This window comes from Leptonotus elevatus, chromosome 10 (assembly GCF_054856555.1).
Source record: "Leptonotus elevatus isolate MCC_2025b chromosome 10, RoL_Lele_1.0, whole genome shotgun sequence".
NCBI classification, from domain to species: Eukaryota; Metazoa; Chordata; class Actinopteri; order Syngnathiformes; family Syngnathidae; genus Leptonotus; species Leptonotus elevatus.
Genome location: NC_141248.1, coordinates 17,608,166 through 17,629,122, shown reverse-complemented (window position 1 = coordinate 17,629,122; position 20,957 = coordinate 17,608,166). Strand labels below are relative to the sequence as shown.

Genomic DNA, 20,957 nt, shown 5'->3' with positions numbered 1-20,957 from the left:
AGTTGAAGTTGTTTAGTGGGGATGTATCCGTGCCCCACAAAAATGCTTTCAGTGCCTTGAGATGCAGAGCCATCCCGAAAATAAGCTGATTTCACCGTGGTAGGAAATTTGTAAAAATGATCCTTGGGATATTTAGGGGGGGGGGGGGGTGAGCATGTGGCAGACATGTTAATATAATAACACATTGGCATCTACATTGTGCTTGTATATTGGAAATATTGTAATTTGATATATTTAACAAAATTAGACAAAAAAGTGTAAAAATGCCCATTCACAAGTGCTGTAGATTGAACATTATTATGAAAGTAGACTTCGGGTACCTGTTTAATACAATAAATCTATCCAAAAGCATCTCATTTATATTGTATATACGCAAAGGGATTGGTAGTCTTAATCTTCTTCAACATGGCCTTCACTAAACTTAATCACAAGAGGGGGGAAAATGTTCCAATTAGATCTGATCATGGTTGTGATCAAATCACACAGTAGGCGGCGGTTTTATTCTGCACTCTCCTGCTCAGGCAACTCTTTTCCCGCTTCCTGTTTCGGAGTACCGAAGGACTCTTCCTCCTGTCCAAGGCAGAGCTCAGAGTCTCTTGGTGTTGACGGTGAGCCTCCGTCTCCGATGTTGAACGTGATATTAACGTTAACGTGCGGACCGCCGCTCGTGGGGCTGACGCTGTACGAATGGACGCTGGACCCTGACGGTGAATGCTGAGGGTGGCCGAGGGCTAGGGTGGACAGCAGGGCTCCAATAGACTCCTCCTGTCTGCTGTGCGAAGAGCTGGTGTCGTCTTCACCGCCACAGTGGCTGGAATCGCAACTGACCTCCGTACTCTGCAACAGACGGCGTTGTTCACCCGGCGAGTTGGCCGTGAAGGAAGTACGCAGAGTTTTGACCTGTAGCAGGTGGAGGGAATCAGCATCTCAATGTTTTATGTCCGCGACAATGAGCCACAAGATGACGACGATGACTCACTTCGTCGCCGCCCTCAAGGTTATCAATCGCGGTGTCTTTAGAATGCAAGTTCGCAGTGCCTGACAGGGACAGCAGATCATGTGTAAAGTAAGGAAAGGTGTGAGAGTTTTGCCAGTGTAACATTTAGATTAACATAAATAGTTGTGCACCAACATGGAAACAAACTTAACTTGTACTCTGACTAAAGAAGTGCTGAATGCAATTAATTGCAACTAGCTAGTCAACCACTTTATAAAAACTGTATTATAGTTTTCAAGTTCTTTTAAAACATTAAAAAAAATATTTTTTAAATACAGTATATTTTTTAATCATTTACTGTAAGTGTTTTTATTTAATTTTGTTTCTTTGACATTTACAAATTGTTTTTCAAATTAATTTTTCCATTTATTTATTAATATTTTTAGATGATTTGTTTTCATCGTGTTTTATCATTTCCAAAATCATTGTTAATGATTTTAAGTACTTTAAAAATGTATTTTCTGTATTGACTGACATTAAAATGCAGTAGATCAAAGTGTTCAATAAAAACAAGGCAAGTTTTATTCTTACATAGTATATTTAATATAATTGGGCGCCATTTAAAAAAAAATACACTGTGCTTAAATATAGGATAGTAAAAATATTTTAAATGTTATATTAGTAAATAAATAAAAACTGTACCTAATTAAATGTTTGCATTTAATCTTGAACATTTTGTTTATAACCTTAATAAATAAATAAATAACTATTAAAGTTAATTGTATAGCCCATATTGCAATTTTCAACATCAGCACAGCACAACCTTCCCTATATGACAATAAATTCACATTTCCCATTCTGTTGTTATCGTTACATGTTCTAAAAAAATATAGTTTAAAAAAGCCAAGGAAAAAGCCTAGCGTTACACACTTCAGTATTGTAAAGAGCTCAAGCCAGAAGCTTTCCTATGTCTCAATAATGTAATGGTTGCTGTTACCCTTTTCCTCTTTGTCATCAATAGTACCCTTCAAGGCAAAGAAAAAGCACAAACCTTTAGTCCAGGTGGTCTTATAAAGAACCAGCAGAACGATGGCGACCAGGATGAAGAACATGACTGTCGCGACAGAACTGGCGACGGCTGCAACTGAGGTCAACAGAAAGAGGATGATTACAAGGGGACGTACTGAAAATTGGCCAGGAGAAGATTCAGATCCACTTTCAAGCCACGGCTGCACTAACTAGTCTGAAATGCTACCAAAGGTAAGCAGAGCTGCATTGAGTTTTGTTGGATGCACAGATTAGCGTTAGCTGACCTCCTAAACCTTGGTGTATTTTGACAAAAGCATGCTTTATTTGTATAATTGCATTGTGGGGGAAAAAAAACTCCATCAAGTGTCATTTTCACATGTTAGGGCTCACGTTGTTACGCACCCAGATTGCCGTCAGATCCTGTGCTTTTTGTCAATGACGAGCCCTCCAAAACAACTGGTCCAAGGAAAATGTCCACAGTCCCTCCCGAGACCACGCTGGTTGGGCCCGTCGTCGTCCTCTGATGGCGATGACCGCTTGTCTGCGCGAACGGCAGCGGGCCAGGCTTGCAAAGCGTATCTGCCGTAGAAGTGCCTTCTCTTAACACAGGCCTCCCGTGACAGCTACACACAAAACGAGTCTGATAAGCAAGCTGTGAAACGGTCACCCACAGCCAAGGGGGCACTTCGCTCACTTTGTATGAGGCCGACACGGCTCTGTTGCAGAGGATGTGTCGGAGAAGGTCCCGTTACGGCACCGTTTGCACTTGACGTTTGAGTCCGGCGTTCCTGGAAAGCAAAACACAACAACGTGCATGGTGTGGAATTGTATCATCTTACTCAGAGATGTTTCTAATATTGTGGGTGCATGAAATGGCCAAGATATTTTTTCATATCTCCGAATCTGTTAAAAGTGGATTGTGAAGTTTAAAAGGGTAATATTAAAGCTTTTTTCTACATCATGCATGCTCCACCAGTGCCCAGATGAGTACGAAGAGCCCTGACTGTTTTAGTCTGACAGCACCTATCAGCTTTTATCTTCCCTTTATAGTAGCGTGTGCGGACCCTCACACTCCAGTTTCTTTGGGGAGGGGTGGAGTTTTTCTTACCTCATTTGAAGTCATGTCTTCGTTTGTCAACTGCGGCTGTCGCTTTAAGATTGTGCACGTGCTCAGATGTTGCAGTTACGCTTTGGCCCAGAGGTGGCAGTCGCGAGTAAAAAAAAGTGATAAACTGCACAAATATCCTTAAATTCATGTGATATTAAAAATAATAATAATTGTATTTGTTTTCAAGCTTTTAGACAAACTGTGGTATATTAAAATTTTTACAGAGATTTTGAAATAACGATTCAGTAATTTGGATGATACTCTTTTTCACGTCTCGAATAAAAATAATAATAATAATTGTATTTTAGTGCTGTCTCAAGATGCCACAGGATGAAGATGCCACCAAAAATTGTCTAGACAGGAAAGTAGTACAGTAAAGAAAGTTTAAAAAAAAAGAAAAGAAAAAAAGAAAAAAGAAGGAAAATGAAGTATGATCAAGTGATACATCTCAATATAGAGCAGTGATTCCCAAATTCTTTGTTTTTGTCCCACGCCGGATCCTTTTTAACTGTTTTTATTATTTTAATGAGTAGCCTGTATGAAATGATGGTTTTTTTTGTAATGCATAAGAAAATGGTGAGAATTCTGACACCTGGCACAGCGACTCCATAACCAGCTTTGCAGGACGTGTGGTGTTGACAGGCACTGCAGTGCTGCTCGTCAGATTCCATGATGCAATACATGCCGGGTCGACACGCACACTTGGACATGGCGGTGAGGGAGCAGGCGTTGGCAAACTGAAGGCCTTTGTCTTGTACACAGAAAAACAGATCAAATACTCGATAAGGAAATAAACAACTACATTAAGCAAGGGAGTTGTAGCTACTCACGAGGTTTGCATTTGGCGCAAGGGAAGCAGTTTGGTGCGTAGTTCCAGCTCTCCATGTACTGCTCGCGTTCACACGGCTCACAGACGCTCTCTGAAGTTCTGTTGCACTCGCGAGTCAGTCGCCTTCCTGCACGGGAAAAGACCAAAATTCACCACGTTTTTATTGTGTTAGGGACCATTCATTCTGTTGTATTGTTATGATTTAGTTGCCAATGTAAGTGTAACAGTCAAGAACATCTTTTCAATCAAGTTCTGATTAAGTCATTCACTGCCATTGACGGCTATAGACGTCCAAAATTCATTTGAACTATTTCTATTAGTTTAACATTTTTTTCCCCACTTGTTAATAAGAGTATGAAAACCTAGATTTTTTTAATTGTACATTTAAAACGGATAGAAAATTTGTGAGTTAACTATTGAAGTCATGCGATTAACTATTGAAATTAAAAATTGTAATCGCTTGACGCTCCTAATTTTTAATAATCTTTTCTTTCTTTCTTTAAATCGCGTCAGGCGATTAAAATTCTTAATTGTAATTAATTGCATGACTTCAATAGTTAACTCACAATTAATCACAAACTTTACATCTGTTCTAAATGTACACACATTTTTTTCTAGGTTTTCATACTCTTAACAAAAGTGGAAAAAAAAAGTTAAACTAATAGAAATAGTTCAAATGAATTTTTGACGTCTATTGCCGTCAATGGCAGTGAATGAGTTAAGGTGCTGTTAAAACAACCTGATCATTTCACATTCCAAAACTTACCAGGGGGACACTTTTTGCAACATAGGCCCAAAGCCTCCAACAAGTATTCTTGAGCCGGGTTGTTGCACTTTTTACCTGACTCTGCATGGTATGGCAGTGACAAAACCTGCTAAAAAGGACAAAACTGTTACTTTGCTGTAGAGAGCCGACCTCCACCAAGGCTGGACAATTCTGTCGTACAAATTTTTCCACTTGCTGTCAACTGAGGATGACATCACCTGTGCTGAGGAAGTAGGTAACGACCAATCATGGCTCAGTTTGCTGACCAAAGCCAAAAAACAGGTGAGCCATGACTTCCTCAGCACAGGTGATGTCATCTTCAGTCAACAGCAAGTGGAAAAATTAGCTTTTAAAGTTATTAATTGTATAAATTCATTCTGGACAAAATGTTAACTTTTTACTGCTGAAGATGGCTCAACGAGTTAAGTAGTTTTTTTTTGTTTAATACAATACTAGAACTTCCCAAAGAGGGTACTCTTTAAGTAGTTGAGAAGGCACACCTGCCCTCAAATAAACGTATTCTTCCGTCATCCTTCCACGTAAAGCTAACAACAAAATGACAGAGGAGGGTCTTGAAACAGTAGCACACCATCTTCCACAGAAGCGGCCTTTGTTCTCCACCTGAGGAGGCATAGCGACTGTTTATCTCGACCATCTCTGGAAAAATGCTTGAGACCGTATTTGCTAACTTGCACCACAGCAAATTACCACTGAAACACATTTAGTTCACAAGAGAATATGCTGACAACAGCAAATAAATAATAGCGTGACAGGAAACGGAGTAAGCAACCGAGAAAGCCCTTTACTTTGGAAGTGCCTCTTTTTTTTTTTTTAAGGCTGAATCATGAAGCAACTAAGACTCCATATTTAAAAGATAAGCAAGTATATTCATAACTTTAAAAGTGAACGGAAGAAAATCGAAAAAATATCTTCATGATTAATTTAACTTGAAAGGCAAAAAGTACCTCATGTTTAACATAAGCAAGTTTTAGGTACACAAATGCTCCAAACAAGCTTGCGAAGACAGACATCCAAACAAAAGCAACGCACCTTCAACGTGTGCACAACCAGCAGCGTCACCAGCAGCAAGAGTACGTCCTTCATCGTGGCCCGTCAGAACATTCAAGAAGGACGATGGGGTGCAAAAAAACCTCAGCGAGTTCCTTGAAGTGAGTGACTGGAGGAAGGAAATAAGGCTGCCTCTCGCAAGCGCCCAGTCTCGCGTGTGGTTCCCCCACAAGCCGAGTTGAGCTGAGGGTAAGAACGACATTTACAATTTAGTCTCAAGTTTTAGTCGTTTCAATTGTGCCAGTTAAGTTTTTTTAAATCACATTTTGTCTACTACTTCATCCTGTTATTTAGTCAAGTTTTAGTCAATTATGTGGTCTTTGTTCTATACTTCAGTCTAAGAAAACAATTGTATTCGTCCAGTCTGCCAACATTTTTATTCTAGTTTTAATCAGGACAATCATCACGACAATGTCCACAGATTTTAGCCCAGTCTTTAGTCAACTAAATCTTCATCACAGACAAAACATAGTAATAATCACATACCTTAACGCTCTCCACAAAGGCCCGACATGCTTGAGAAGAGATCCCCTGCGGGAAAATGAGGTCACAGGCTCAAAAGAAGGGGCTCAAACGTGTGAATCGCCTCCATGTACCTGTACGCACGCCCTACAAAGTCCATGCATTCTCCCGAGATCTCCTCCTACTCCAGGAAAATAATGTCACAGGCTGAAGACAACTCAATGTGGCTCAGATGGTGGGTGCCCCATTAAGATGGTTTGATTTCTGGAGTTTTGCCATCAAAAGTCATCACTTCCTCATTCACATTTTTAGAAAAACATGTTAACATTACTCACTTAACCTTTTCAACTTTTTTTACAACTCAAAATGGCCATTTCTGCAGCTGGTCTAATGGGTAGTAAATCCGCTTGATCTTCCTAGTAAATATTCTAATAAGGTCATTTACCAATTCATTTGTGACTCAATTATATGAGCAGTTAAAAAAATGTTGGGGATGGGGGGGGAAGGGGATTCTCTCTAGCTGCTGGGCCTCCCTTAAGTCATCTTGCCTATTGTGAAAACTTCTATCATGAAGAACTAACAGCATTTACAGTGAATATCCCGATCAAAACGAGTCAATTTTGTCTCCTTATATAGACCAATCACAATATGTTTTGCTCCAGTTACATACTATATGATTATGCAGTGCTATGAAGATTATATTATTAAAAAAAAAACAATAAAACAAAAAAAACAAGACAAAGAAAATCCCCTCCTACAGTTTTTGAGTATTTGCAAATATCTTACACGAACAGCATCCACAGAAGTAACATTACTGAAGTTCAGTTATTTCTTGCTGACAATGCATTGTTTTACGACTTTGCCGCACACACACACACAAAAATGCATGTTCCTTTATCTGCAGACTGGCGACAAAGACTTCCTTCATTTTTTTACTTCATCAAAGACAAAATAAAGTTCAGTTTCAAAATGCCGCAACCCACTATTGTGACATGTGCAAAGAAAAGGTAAAAATAGTTGTTTTTTTTGTCTTTGTTTCCACAGTGGCGCAACGCTCAGATGTTTTTGCTTCACATCATTGAGGCTGCTGACGCTCACTTCAATGTCGAGGATGTTGGCCATTCTTCTTATTGCTATTGTTTAGTTTAAAACATCTTCAGCTTGATCTAAGTATTTCAAACTACTTAATTTAAATTAAGAAAATGTAATAACTGAACCTTTGACTAACTTGCATTGTTGGTGGAAGTCTTGCAAGTGCACACTTCCGGTAAAAAAAAATAAAAACATCTGTAATAAGCTTCTTTTTTTTTTTTTTTAAAGGTAATGTTGTAAAATGATTTTGTAATTCTGAAGCATATTGGATTATAGCTTGGGGTACATTTACGGTTTAAACTGTTAATAAACATTCTGGGGGCCGTTAACTTTAGGAATCTGGAAATCTGGTGGCCCAGCCGGGACACTTTACAAGTAGAGTTAATTCATACAAACTGTATTGTGCACTAAAATGATAAGCATGTTTATTTGACATCACTTGACATACACGAATACATAACATTTATAATATCTTTTGCCTCACATTTGAGAGGTTCTGTGTTCAAAACATCGCTCGGCCCCTCCAGTGTGGATCTTGCTTTTTTTTTCCTGTGCTTGCAAACTTCCTCCCACATTGAAGACTCTAAATTGGCCGTAAATATATGGTTTAGAGTATGAATGGTTATTTGTATACATGTACCCTACTATTGGCAGCTCACGAACGAGTCGGCCCAAATGAGGACACCCTCCACCTCCAAAAAAGGACAAAAATACATTTGAGGGTTGGTCAGGTGTTACTTGAAGATGCAGTTCGTTGTTTTTTTCTTTTGAGCGAGAAGTGCTGGAAGCGATGACGGGCCAACGGAGTAATAGCTGGCGCACGTTCATATTGAAAGCTTCTGGACTCCTGATCCTGAATTTTTTTAAACAAATAAATAAACAAAGTAAAAAGAATGTCATACAGCGGCACCTTTAGATTGCACAGATGTACCACTTCATGAAGTGAAAGTATCGGGCCTCACCTCTGGTTGTTCAGTGCGCTTTTCCAGGTGACTTCTCAGGTCAAGGTTGCTGGGTGGGCACAAGTAACTCCGAACAGTGTTGGACCAGCCCAAGAGGCAGTGCTGCCATAACATCAGACACGAGACATGAAGCGGCTAATTGTCTTAAATTAAATACAACGTGCTAAATCCATTTTACTTACAGAGGGTAACCCCAAACTGTCAGCTGGATCGAAACTGCTGCGGCGATGTGGTTTGTAGTCGTAAGGTGGTTGCAGTGTGGCGCGAGGGATGCTGACCCTGAATAGTAACCGCACACAAACATTCCAAACCAGTGTATAAAACCAACCATGTGCAACATACGTCATTTTGCCTTAAAATAACACCTTTAACTCATTCATTGTCATTGACAGCTATAGACTTTAAAATCATTCATTTGAACTATTTCTATTAGTTCAAAAAAATATTCACAATAGTATGAAAACCTCAATTTTTTTTTTGTACATTTAGAACAGATATAAAATTTGTGATTAATCATGAGTTAACTAGTGAAGTCAAATTTTAGTCGCCTGATGCCCCTAATTTTTAATATTTTCTTTTAAACAAAAAACATTTTTTAAAAAATAATAATCTTTTCTTTTCTTTTTTTAAGAAAAGATTATTAAAAAATTTGTGGCGCCAGGGGATTACAATTTTGAATCGTGATTAATTGCATGACTTCACTAGTTAACTCACGATTAATCACAAATTTTATATTTGTTCAAATACAATAAAAAAAACTTCTAGGGTTTCATACTCTTGTTAACAAAAGTGGGAAATAATGTTAAACTAATAGAAATAGTTCAAATGACTTTTTGACGTCTATCGCCGTCAATGGCAGTGAATGAGTTAAAAATATGTTGTAGAAACTATCATCATTATTTGTAGTTTCTGTTCCTGATGACATGAACCACTGGAACATTGAAAATATGACAAATGTGTAATATATAAAAATGGTGGTTTCGCTTCACACGCTTGTTACCTGACATGAGCTGGTTTGTCTTTGGTGTGGGGGTGTGAGGATTTTGGCCTTCGGCACACGGGACAACATTCATCGGGGGGGACAGGGACAGGGAACAGTCTACTGTTCAGCCTATACAAGTAGGTACCTGGATAAAAAGTAGCAGAGATGAGAATTATTAGCACACTGGGCACATCATAGCCGCAAAACGATGAACTATCTTACACTGATGATCTACGTCGGTGTCTGCAAACAGTGACAGGACAGACTGCCTATGTGGGGAAATCCCATGAAGAGAACTGTGTGACAATTAGTGTCAGGTAAGGAGGATGACAACAACACAACCAGCGGCGGCGGTGCAACTCACTTTGCTTGGGGCTGGAGCATGCACTCGCTTTCATTTTGCAGTCGAAAATCTTGCAGTTCTTTGTAGAAATCATTTGAACTATTGTGCAGGGACTTTTCAACATCAAGGACACCTGAACAGCAGCACACCAAAGTATTAGCAGGTCCTTAAAAAGTCTTAACATTCAATTTTCCAAAAAGGAGGTCTTATTTATCCTTACCGAGGACACATTCTCTTTCAATGCCCAGTGTGCTCTCATTATTTTGTGCATGCCTTGGCTTGGCCACTTGGGGGCAGTATAAAACAGACATACATATATAATGTACTGCACTGTATTGTAGAATTACCTCTCTGTACTGCTAGAATATTAGTCGTTGAGTACTGTTATGCTGTCTACAAGTGTTGCTGCATTTGTGTTCAGATAGTCGTTTCTTAAAGGGTAACAGCACCGCCACATAGATATGAAGTGCTGCACTGAAGAGTGAAAATGCAATACATAATTTCTTTCTCTATGGAAGTTTGGTTTTTCTTTGCTCATGCAAGTCGTTGCAAGCTGTACCAGTTGGAAAGTTCATGCTACAAACCATGTTGTCATGGTGATGAAAGCTGGACTTTGGGCAGGTTACACAGTTGCAAGAGATACAAGCAGTTTCTTAAAATGTGCTCAATTTAGCAATATAGGAAATAAAATTGATTCTTCAATGGGGTACGTTGACTAAAGTATGTCACAGAAATGTTAAGAGACCTAGGAAGTTTTAAATTAGGGGAGAATATGCACAAAAGTCTTCCTTTAAACCTGAAAACTATGCCTTTAAAAGACACTAAAGCCAACAAAGATGTGTACCTGCTATCCAGTCATATCCAAGTAACGGCCGCAGGCTATGGCTGCTGTCTGAGGCCGGTTCGTCCAGGTGTTCACCGTTCTGAAATGAGACTCGAGCATCCTTCTGTTGTAAAAAAAGAAAAAATATGTTTTTAAGAACAAACGTGTTTCAAGTAGGAACTCAATCCATCACCACTGTCAGATGTAGAAGTACAGAACAGAGTGCAATTTTGGTGCAAAAAACATTATCGATTATCATCAGATCATGGCAAGTTTCTGAGGGAAAAAACAAACATTGCTATACTTCTTTGGTGACATCACATGCTTTTGCTCACCTGCTCTTTGCTGTGATGCGCAAGGCATGACTTAACAGCGGAAGGCCCACTATTGTCATCTCTTCGTGGTGATATTTCTGATAATGGTACAGCAGCCAAAGATGGTGACGAGATCGAACCTTGACTGCCCGTTTGTCGCTCACACATATCTGAGAAGGATGTTACAGATTTTTTTTAAATTCAGAGCATAACAGACAAGCTAATGTTAGCTGTCTCTACTTGGATGTAATCGTATACAGACTTTTATTTACTTTATTATTACTCAGTGCGCAGGAGGAGTGCTGTATTGCAGTTTGGGTTGATTTTATGTTTCAGTAAAAAAAAAGATAATGTGATTTTAAAAAAAAATCGCTAGAATGTATTAAGGAATGCATTTTAATTTAGATCCGTACAAAATTCTTACTATTATGTTAAGCAACCAGTAGTAACCAATTACGGCTCAGCATCAGAAAACAGGTGTGCCATGACTGGTCGTTACCTGAGCAACAGTGATGTCATTTTCAGTCAACAGCAAGTGGCATAATGGCCGGGTGGGGGCACAAGCACATATAACCTTATTATTGTAAAGATTGTTGTTTTTTTAATTGGGGGGACTTGACTTCACCTTAAAAATTGTATATATCAAGGTTCACGTTTACATACATACTTTGAATAAGTGATATTTTTTAAAAGGATATTTGGACTGTAAAGAAAACCATTTTTTATTTTTATTTTATTTATTTTTTAATTGTGGAAGTTGGTCCCCACCAAACCGTACAAACCGTTTCAATGCTTTCTTGGTATCTGGAGAAATTGAGTAAAATCCCAGAAGGAATAAAAGAGCAAAACTAGTTTAGGATTCAAAACAACATGACATTGACATGAATATAATGCGTTTTTAAAGGCCGTATTGCACAGCCCTAAGTATATTTTTATTTTCCTGCTAAAGAAAAACAAACAAACGCAAATGAAAACTTTACCATAGGTCAATGTTGTAGGGTGTTATAGTTCCAGACTTAAAACTCGTTTTCGCCACTTCGAAATGTCATTTTAACCACTTACCTTAACTGCTTTCCTTCTTTTCCCCGCACTGGTCGATTAATGTTAATTACGTTATCAAAACAAACGTCGTTTCACTCTAATGACATAATTTTTTAGGACAATACGACATCCAAATCGCGTGTAATTTTTTTCCGCGTTAAGAAGTGACGCCATTCTTTTTCTTTTTCTGCTCTTCAAACCACCGCCCCGTCACCATCGCCATAGCAAAACGAAAACCCGGCCATTTGATTGGCTAATGGCGTTCTTACCCATCATTCCTTGCTGTGTCTTAAAGCGGCAGACGCGTTTAAATCAAAACTTTCTCAACAGCAGAGGGTACTAGAGGCCATTGATTTTTGTTTTTAAAGCAAGGAAATTATAATGCATGATAAACATTTTAAAATACAGCATATTTATATATATTTTTTCAAACAACCATTACTTTTTTCCCTCCTAACTTTTAGATGAAAGTGTTTTTATGGGTTACCATGTTTAATAAATTGTTATATTGCTGGGTGCAGCTGCAAGTGGCAGCCATTAACTATATTAATAAGCATGTCTTCTTTTCTTTAAAATGTGTGAGCCTGATGAATTTGCTCAAACAAAACAGATTCAGATAAAATAACTTTGGTCGTCACTAAAAGTGATTTTAGCTACACTTATTCCTTTGTGACATAAATTAAGTTACTCCTCAACGGAATACACTTGCTTTGCTTCCACGCCATGAAACAGTAATTAATTAATTTAATTGATTAAAATTAATCTATAATTTATTCTATTGTCGGAGGAGTTTGTAGTCCAAAATCGACCATTCACGTAACTTCCAACTTTTTCATGTTGCGTGACAAAAAATGTAACTTCTTGAAAATCAGTTGAGAATGGCTCAATAATTTATGACTTATTTTCAGTGTACTCATTGCCTTTGAGGGAACATTGCTGCCCCACTTCTGCAAGTCGCTTAGCTCGGTTGCTACCGCGTGCTGGCATATAACGGCAGTTGAAGCGCTTGTGTTTTTGTGTTTGCTTTGTGAACAGAGCGGGACGATAACAAAATACTAGCTTTAAAAGTGGCGTGTTGGAAAAATGCATCAAGAACACATTCACATTAGCATTAGCAGCTAGCTTCATTGCGCCATCGATCACTGCGAAGAAATTCGCGGGGTCGTGACCTGCACTAGATATTCGGGTTTGGTCGGTGAAATTGCCCTGAGGCATGCTGGGAAGTCAGAATCAACTCTTTCCAATTATAGGCATAGGCCTATTGATGGTTTCAATAACTATGACGTAATAGTTGTGGTATAGGTTTGGTAAGTCTTCACCAAAGGGCCAAATTTGAAATATGCGCCCGCCACTGTGTGTCTGTAGATTGGCTGTCATGTTGAGGCAAACCCTCAAGTGATAATAGCACAGTGAAATTCTCATCATCGAACATGTTGCACTTCAAAACAAGTCTTGTAAAAGTGAGGTAGAACATATCCATCACGGCTTCACCTACATTAAAGCCGTCCATCCGTGGCCGTGCTAATAATGAACTGTGCTGCAGGTGCTGCAGGGTCACAGCCATATAACGATACGCCCCGATAGCCGCCCCTCCGCCTTCCCCGCCGAGCCACTGAAGCGGAGCGGCTGGGCCCAGATGCCCACTCAGTATTCCGGTCACGGCTCGCCAAGCAGGCCCAGTCCCGTTTTGATTAGTTGACCACACCGGCGCCCGGTTGCACCCCATTATGAGTCGACGGGGCCAGTCGCCAGGTTGTATATTCCTCCCTGCCTGTCCAATTAAACCCCCCGCTGGCGGGCTACCAACAATTACGGCCTGCCACCGTCGTTCATTAGGCGCGGACACACAACAACAACATAAATTTTAAAAAACACTCTAATTTCTGCCAAACAAGCAAAGCAGAGTTCGGTTTCAGTAGCGTGAATCAACAATGTCAACATATTAACATTCTATAGTACAGTATAAAAAGAAAAAGTTGCTTAAAGTGAATCTACTTACGCTTTGTGGATACAGCTTTAAAAATGACCTCAAAAGTCAGACTTTTCCCCCTTCAAAATATTCATTGTCACTCATTAGATTCTTGTAAAAGTTGCGATTTTATTTTTATTTTTTTGTAGTAGTAGTAGTATTGGACCTTTGTCCTCCCAAAAACCTGACTTAATTTTTGTTAATAATACTCTGATTTTAAAAATTATTTTGCAATACTTTCTCTCTCCAGTTACTTTTCTCATAGAATAGTAACTTTTTTTCTCAAAAATGTCTGTGTTATTCAATGAATATTACAATTTTGTTTTCATAAAAAAAAATTCTCATGAAATTTCAACTTTATTTTCGTGATATCACAACACTTTTGTCTAAATAAATAAAAGTTTGTTTTATTTTTCATTTTTATTCTGTTAATATTATGATTTTCTTTTCATAAAATGACCACTTTTCCTCTTACATTACAATTTATTCTCTCATAAAATTTAAAACGTGTTTTTTTTTTTTTATTAAATTCAGATGTTTCTTTTTTTTTGTTCTTACAATGTACTTTGTTTCATTTTTTATTTGATTTTATTTAGCTATTTTCCATTGTAGAAAATAAATAAATAAAAATACTGTACACTTTAGGAGTTAATGCTTTAGAACTTTACTCAGGAGATAAAACCGCATTTGGAGAAATAACTGATGGGAATCACCACGCATGATTGCAGTAGTCCTGAAAGCCTTGGTGCAAGCATCTCCACATTCATTTTCTAGCTTTATTATAAAATGAGGTGACAACAGAGGGTGTAAGGCCATCTGAATAATCTGATGGAGGAATAGGAGGAGGGCGAGAAGGGAAGGTTGGAGGGGCAGCTGTTTGGTGAGCGAAAAGGTCCAGTGCGATAACGAAAGGCAAACGGATCGATTGTGTGCGCCGCCCTCCTGCGTTTGGGGTGTGCGGATGCCATTAAGATGAAGGAGATTACTGCTGCCATGGCGTGAAGAGAAGTTGGAGAGTGGAATGTATAATATTGGGGTTTCAAGCTACATTTATATTGGAAGTTACACTCTTGGGAATTCTATTCACTACTTGACAAAACAATAGATGGCTGAATGTTTGTATTATTTTTAAGGTTTTAATTCATTTGTAAGCACTGCCTGCAACCCAGTGGCTGATGGTAAAACTAACTTTGGCCCCAACAAAAACAAAATTCTTGGAATAACAGCTAGCAATGCTAACACAGCTACCGAAAGCGCCACAGAAGAGGAATAAGGATTTTAGTTACATAACACTCTTCATTCATGTCAGATTTTGAATCAAATTGGAAATGATGCTAACATGTTAACATAGCAAGATAACCAACAGAAAAGGTTAAGGCAGATAATTAAGGATTTTTCAGCTTACTGTACTGACAGGTACCAAGTTAATGGAAATTGATATCATGCTAATATGCTAAGAGTTTATATGTTAACATATAGCAAGATGAAAACCAGAGAACAGATGGCTAATGCAGAAAGCTAAAGATCGTGCTTTTAAGTCAGGTTTTATTTCAAATAAAAATGTATAAAATGCTAACATGCTAGCAATTGGTATGCTTATATAGCAAGATAGTAACCTGAGGAGAGAAAGGGCTTACAGCAGATAACTAAAGATTTGAAATCATACACTAGCAGTCAGGCCGTATTTCAAATGAAAACTGACACAATGCTAACATGCTAAGAGATATATGCTAACATAAACAAGCGCCATGTCCTTAAATCAGGTTGTATTTCAAATAGTTTTTGAACAAGATGGAATGTGCTCAATCTGATTGATATGGACTAATTTCCATTATGGTTTGTAGCATAATGCTATAGCAGATCGATAGGATTTTACATCAGGGCCTTGTTTGTACTTCAAATGAACACTGAAACCGACACAAATATTAACACATGAAAAGAGTGCAGAAACCACAAAGGTCAATCATATATGACTTGACATCTTTCTGTGTAGTTGTCGTGTAATTATTGATCAAATGCTAACATGCTACCAGTTGGCATGCTAACATTCAGCAAGATAGCAGCCAAGTGTACAAAGCAATATCGTGGCTAGTGTGTTGCCATCGCTATAGAAGCATCGCGATGCAAATCGTGATTATGCACGCTCACGCATTTTCCTGCTGCGTGGTCAGCCATGTTTACGGCACTGTTTTGGCTCCTGATTGATGGAGGGTGGACGGAGGGCGCTTGCTCCCTTGTCCATCAGTGGCGTGACCTCATTTAAGCTTTATATGCCACTGCGGGCATGCTTAATTGACCGTACGCTTCTGTGAGGCCTACTAAAAAGCGTGCCGTGAATCAGCAGAGCAAGTAAACTGTTAATGATGCCCTTCACTTGGTCCCATCAACACTTTTGCTATTTCTCCACTCCAACCAACAACCAAAAAATTGTAATGTGTGTTTTTATTTTTTTTAGGGCTGTAGCTGCCAAATATTTATAGAATAGATTATTTAATTGATTATTCTATTAAAAAATTAGAAAAAAATTGCATTCAAATTGACTACAAATTCATTATTCTAGATTACTGTTTATTATTTTTTATTGTTGTTTATTTGGTTTTGTTTAACTCATTCACTGCCATAAATTATTATTATTTTTTATTATTAGGGGCGACAAGCGATTAACATTTTTAATTGTAATTAATCACATGACTTCAAATGAATACAAATGAACTAATAGAAATAATTTAAATGAATTTTTGACATTTATAGCCGTCAACGGTAGTGAATGAAGAAAAAAAAAGAGGAAAACATTATTAAAATTTTGGGACGTCAGCCGATTAAAATTTGTAATCATAATTAATCGCATGACTAGTTAACTCAAGATTAATCACTAATTTTATATCTGTTCTAAATGTACAATAAAAAAAATCTAGGTTTTCATACTCTTGTTAACAAAAGTGGAAAAAAATGTTAAACTAATAGAAATAGTTCAATTTTTTTTTTTACGTCTATAGCCGTCAATGGCAGTGAATGAGTTAATGACTAAATAAAACCAAATCATTTATTTCTTGTAATATTTAGATTTTATTGTTTCTCTTAAAAAATACTAAATTTTATACTAAATGTAGTGTTTTTAATTTCATAATTTCTCATATTACAAAATGTTTCTAATAAATATTACAATCTTATTATTTATTTTATTATTCTGACTTCATCTTATAGTACTTCAAGAAAATCACGACTCAATTTGACAATTATTGCAATGCTCTTGGCACAACATTCTGACTTTGTTTTACTCATAAATATTCAAACTTATTTAAAGTCTCATGACATTCCATCTTTTTTTTCTTGTAACAATGGAACTTCTCATATTTGACTGTTTTTCACTTACTGACATTTATCGTTTCTGCTTCGCCATAATTACTAATTGCTTTGCTTTGGAGAATGAGGCGGAATAAATAGTTAGCCTACAAAACAATAAATAATCCATAATCGCATGAAATGATTTCGCATTCCAATTTCAGTGGTAGCTGACCCAGTTTAACATTCGCAAAGACATCAACAACCTCCTAATTAAAAAGCTTTTAGGCGTTTCTGTCCAAAAACATGATTAGTGATGAGATATTGTGACAATGACCAACCAGAACAAGCCACACGAGAGCGTACGATGCTGCTAAGAAAACACAGCTGGCCACAGAGCAGCTGGAGAAGAGTAAAAGAAAATAGAAAAGTTTTTTGTTTTGCTTTTTTTTTAACAGAGAGAAGAAAGAGAGAGAGACTCTTTGAAAGCACTCACGTCGAGTAGAAACGCATTAGTCTGCAAGAAGAAAGCAGCTTTTGATGACTCACCCCCCCCCCCCAAGATTAAAGTAATTTGTGATGGCAGGGTTACAGAGGCCTTATTTTAAAAGGACAATGCAGTTAAAATGAAAGAGCAGAAGTTGTGTTTATTAAAAATTAGGGGGGACAGGCGATTAACATTTTTAATTGTAATTAATCGCATGACTTCACTAATTAACTCACGATTAATCACAAATTCTATATCTGTTCTAATGGTGCAATAAAAAAATTCTAGGTTTTCATACTCTTGTTAACAAAGTGGAAAAAATGTTAAACTAATAGAAATTGTTAAAATTAATTGTTGGCGTCTATAGCCGTCAATGGAAATGAATGAATTAAAAAAGAAAAGAAAACATTATTAAAAATTTGGGGCATCAGGCGATTAAAATTTGTAATCATAATTAATCGCATGACTTCACTAGTTAACTCACGATTAATCACAAATTTTATATCTGTTCTAAATGTACAATATTTTTTTTTCTAGGTTTTCCTTCTCTTGTTAACAAAAGTGCGGAAAAATGTAAACGAATAGAAATAGTTCAAATTCATTTTTGACGTCTATAGCCGTCAATGGCAGTTAAAGGACATTCTTATTTCAACATTTCACAACTTGTTTTTTCTAGGAAAAAAAGGACTACTCCTGAAAGAAATGAAAAACATTAATTTGACAAAGAAAAATAAAGTATATTCTCAGAATTATGATGGACTTTACATTCATGATACAAAAAATATTAGTAATATTAAAATATTCCTGTGGCAAATTTTCTGCATATATTACAACTTCTTTAAATAAATAAATTAAATTAATACAATTTGATTCTTGTATACTGTATTGTGACTTTTTTTCACACAAAAAAAATTATGAATGAATGAATAGTTTATTATTATTATTATTATCAGCATATTACATTTTTGTGTGCAAATATAATGTTATTCTTCAAACATAGTACACCATTTTTTTTTCTGGACCCAAAAATGACTTTATCCTTTTATTTGCTTGAAAAATATATTTTTCTCGTCATATAACAATAAGATGGCAGCCCTTTATCTTACTTTAAGAGTGATATGAAATTGAAAATATTCAAAAGTGCTTTCGCAGTATATTTCCAGACAGTATATTTAACATCGTTGCGATATTGCCTCTCAGTAATCACAGGGAGGGAAACAGATCGTGTAATTGGCCAGTTGACCTCATATGCCGTATAAATGATGTACGCATATATTATTCATGATTGAAAGTCAAACAAAGGACCGAACACGATGAATATTTGAGGTGAAGCTTCCCCTCTGCTCAATGAAATCCATTCATCAAATATGAAATCTTTTGCAAAGCCCCCCCCTCCTCCCGCTGAGCTGCAGGCCATCACTCATCACGCCGCAAGCTTACAGCGTCCACGTCTGACCGAGCCATAAAACGCTGCATCGTAATATACGATATCAACCCTGGGAAGGTCGTTTCTCATCTGCTCTTGTCTGAGCAAGCACTTACTCTTGATGATCAGCTAATTAGAGCGTTTAATCAGGTCTCATCATGCCAGTCCGTGGGGAAGATGAAATGGTGACGGGCCAAATTGTCCGCACATCTGTCAGTATGATGAAGCACTTTCACACCGCCGCAAACCGGCACCGCAGCCGGCGCTCAAAAGTGAACATCTTTATCTTTGCACAGGCAGAGGAGTTGATAAAAGTCGTGTGTTGACCAGTGCGTGGAAATAAATGCTGGTTATTTATTTATTTTCGCCGTCAGTGCATTTTGCCGCTCCGTCATTCGTCAGGGTTGCCCTTACGTCATCGTCAGTCTAACCCAAGTCGAACCAAACTGTTGTCGTCAGCCTGTCATTATTCTAACCACAATTTTTTGGGATTGAAAACAGAAAACAAAAAAATTATATATTTTTAAATAACAAATACATGTACTAAAAAAAATACAATTTACATCAGAGCAACGTAGGACTTTGGTTTATTTTTTATTTTTTTAAAGGATTTTGAAATATACAGTAAGGGTGGGAATCTTTGAATGTCTCACGATTCGATTCGGATTTTTGGGCCTGCGATTCGATTCTGAATCGATTTTTGATTAAGAACGCTTTTTGATTCAAAATGATTTGATTGACAATGAGTTTTGCTTCAATTTATAGATGTTCAAGGAATCGTAATGATCTACTCCAGTCTGACTCGCTAATGCTAATTAGCGCGCTACTCGCGGCACTTTTATCACTCAAAAGAACGGCTCCACGCTGCAAAAAAAACAACTTTTATTGGAATAACTTGATCGTGACTTTTTCCTTCTACTCTCTAATGTGGCTACAACTTAACAGTGTATTAGACCACGTGGAACCACACTGCCCCTCAGTGGCCAAATCGGGTACAACATGAACAGCGCTCCAAATAAAGGCACACACAGACAAAGGCAAGACAGTATGAAATAATTCAAATAAAATCTATTTTGGGACATTTAAAATCGATTCTGAATCGTATTAAATGAGAATCGTGATTCTTATGAGAATCGTTTTTTTGGCACACCCGTATAGCAAATCATCTCGCGATTGTGATTGGTTAGCTCCAAATTATGCGTTTTTATTGGTTTAGACACGCAAATATGTCACGTCCACTGCAATCATCTAAGGGTCCGAAGGGGTTTTAACCCATTAAGGCCGGAAGCGCATTACCCCATTTCTACCACTAGCACTCTTCTACCGCTAAAGCCGGGAGAGCGGATATGTCATTTTGTTTTGTTTTGACCAATTCATGGTCTCTTAGCCGATGAAATATACATGAAAAGTTGGGCCATGTAGCATTTGTATTTGTTTTGTTTGTTTGTTTACATACATAATCATCATTAAACACAGCTTACATGTTCAAAAGGGAGTAGGAAGAAGTAAAAAACTTATCGAGTCCTAAACGACAGCTGGTATGGTGAAAAACCCGCAAGTCAAATTACTCGTATCTCAAGGCACTACTGTCTTTATACAAAATACACACTTGTTTGTATGTTTTTGAAAATGCACGTATAAATACATTGGTGTGTAACATTTAACGTTAAAGAGTTATTAGCATTGCAAAATAGATTTTAAATTAGCGTTAGCATTAAGCTAGCATCTTAAAACTCTGTTGTTGTTATAAATACACATATAATTTTCTTTGCTTTAAGTTTTGTTTGACCTTTTGAAAAAGTGTTAACTATTTCGGTTAAACGACAGTTGGTATGGTGAAAAACCCGTAAGTCAAATTACTCGTATCTCAAGGCAATACTGCCTTTAAAAAAAAAAAATACACACTTGTTTGTATGTTTTTGAAAATACACGTATAAATACATTGACATATAAAATTTGCCAAGAAATATAACTAAATGTTAACTATTCAAATACCAATAAATATTTAAAAAATGACCAAAAAAGACATCTATTTAA

At 37.3% G+C, this 20,957-nt stretch overlaps 2 protein-coding genes across 8 annotated transcripts in view; both read right to left on the bottom strand.

Moving 5' to 3' along the window:
- Nucleotides 1–311: 311 nt before the first annotated feature.
- On the bottom strand, nt 312–7,876 carry tnfrsf1b (tumor necrosis factor receptor superfamily, member 1B). Of its 3 annotated transcripts, none has more exons than XM_086088127.1 (11): nt 7,776–7,876; nt 6,224–6,268; nt 5,720–5,920; nt 4,670–4,778; nt 3,905–4,030; nt 3,667–3,825; nt 2,661–2,754; nt 2,369–2,589; nt 1,989–2,081; nt 980–1,038; nt 312–900 (listed from the first exon to the last, which is right to left on the bottom strand). In XM_086088127.1, the coding sequence occupies exons 3-11, from the start codon at nt 5,771–5,773 to the stop codon at nt 499–501; spliced, it is 1,317 nt and encodes a 438-aa protein (XP_085944253.1). In that variant the 5' UTR covers nt 5,774–5,920; nt 6,224–6,268; nt 7,776–7,876; the 3' UTR covers nt 312–498. The 3 variants fall into 3 exon arrangements, with proteins under 3 accessions (XP_085944253.1, XP_085944252.1, XP_085944254.1); XM_086088126.1 differs by lacking the exon at nt 7,776–7,876 and adding an exon at nt 6,334–7,544; XM_086088128.1 differs by lacking the exon at nt 7,776–7,876 and having other exon boundaries at nt 4,670–4,775; nt 6,224–7,544.
- The window catches only part of miip (migration and invasion inhibitory protein), a 32,829-nt gene continuing 19,571 nt past the window's right edge, over nt 7,700–20,957 (bottom strand). For 3 of the 5 annotated variants that reach the window (XM_086088131.1, XM_086088130.1, XM_086088133.1), the window contains exons 5-12: nt 10,737–10,885; nt 10,423–10,525; nt 9,600–9,711; nt 9,458–9,531; nt 9,254–9,380; nt 8,436–8,532; nt 8,254–8,355; nt 7,700–8,144 (exon numbers count right to left, since the gene is read on the bottom strand). In XM_086088131.1, the coding sequence (XP_085944257.1) occupies nt 8,019–8,144; nt 8,254–8,355; nt 8,436–8,532; nt 9,254–9,380; nt 9,458–9,531; nt 9,600–9,711; nt 10,423–10,525; nt 10,737–10,883 (888 nt within the window). In that variant the 5' untranslated portion in view covers nt 10,884–10,885 and the 3' untranslated portion in view covers nt 7,700–8,018. Of the gene's footprint in view, nt 8,145–8,253; nt 8,356–8,435; nt 8,533–9,253; nt 9,381–9,457; nt 9,532–9,599; nt 9,712–10,422; nt 10,526–10,736; nt 10,886–11,777; nt 12,076–20,957 lie in introns of those variants that run through there. The other 2 variants (XM_086088134.1, XM_086088129.1) reach the window with 2 other exon arrangements.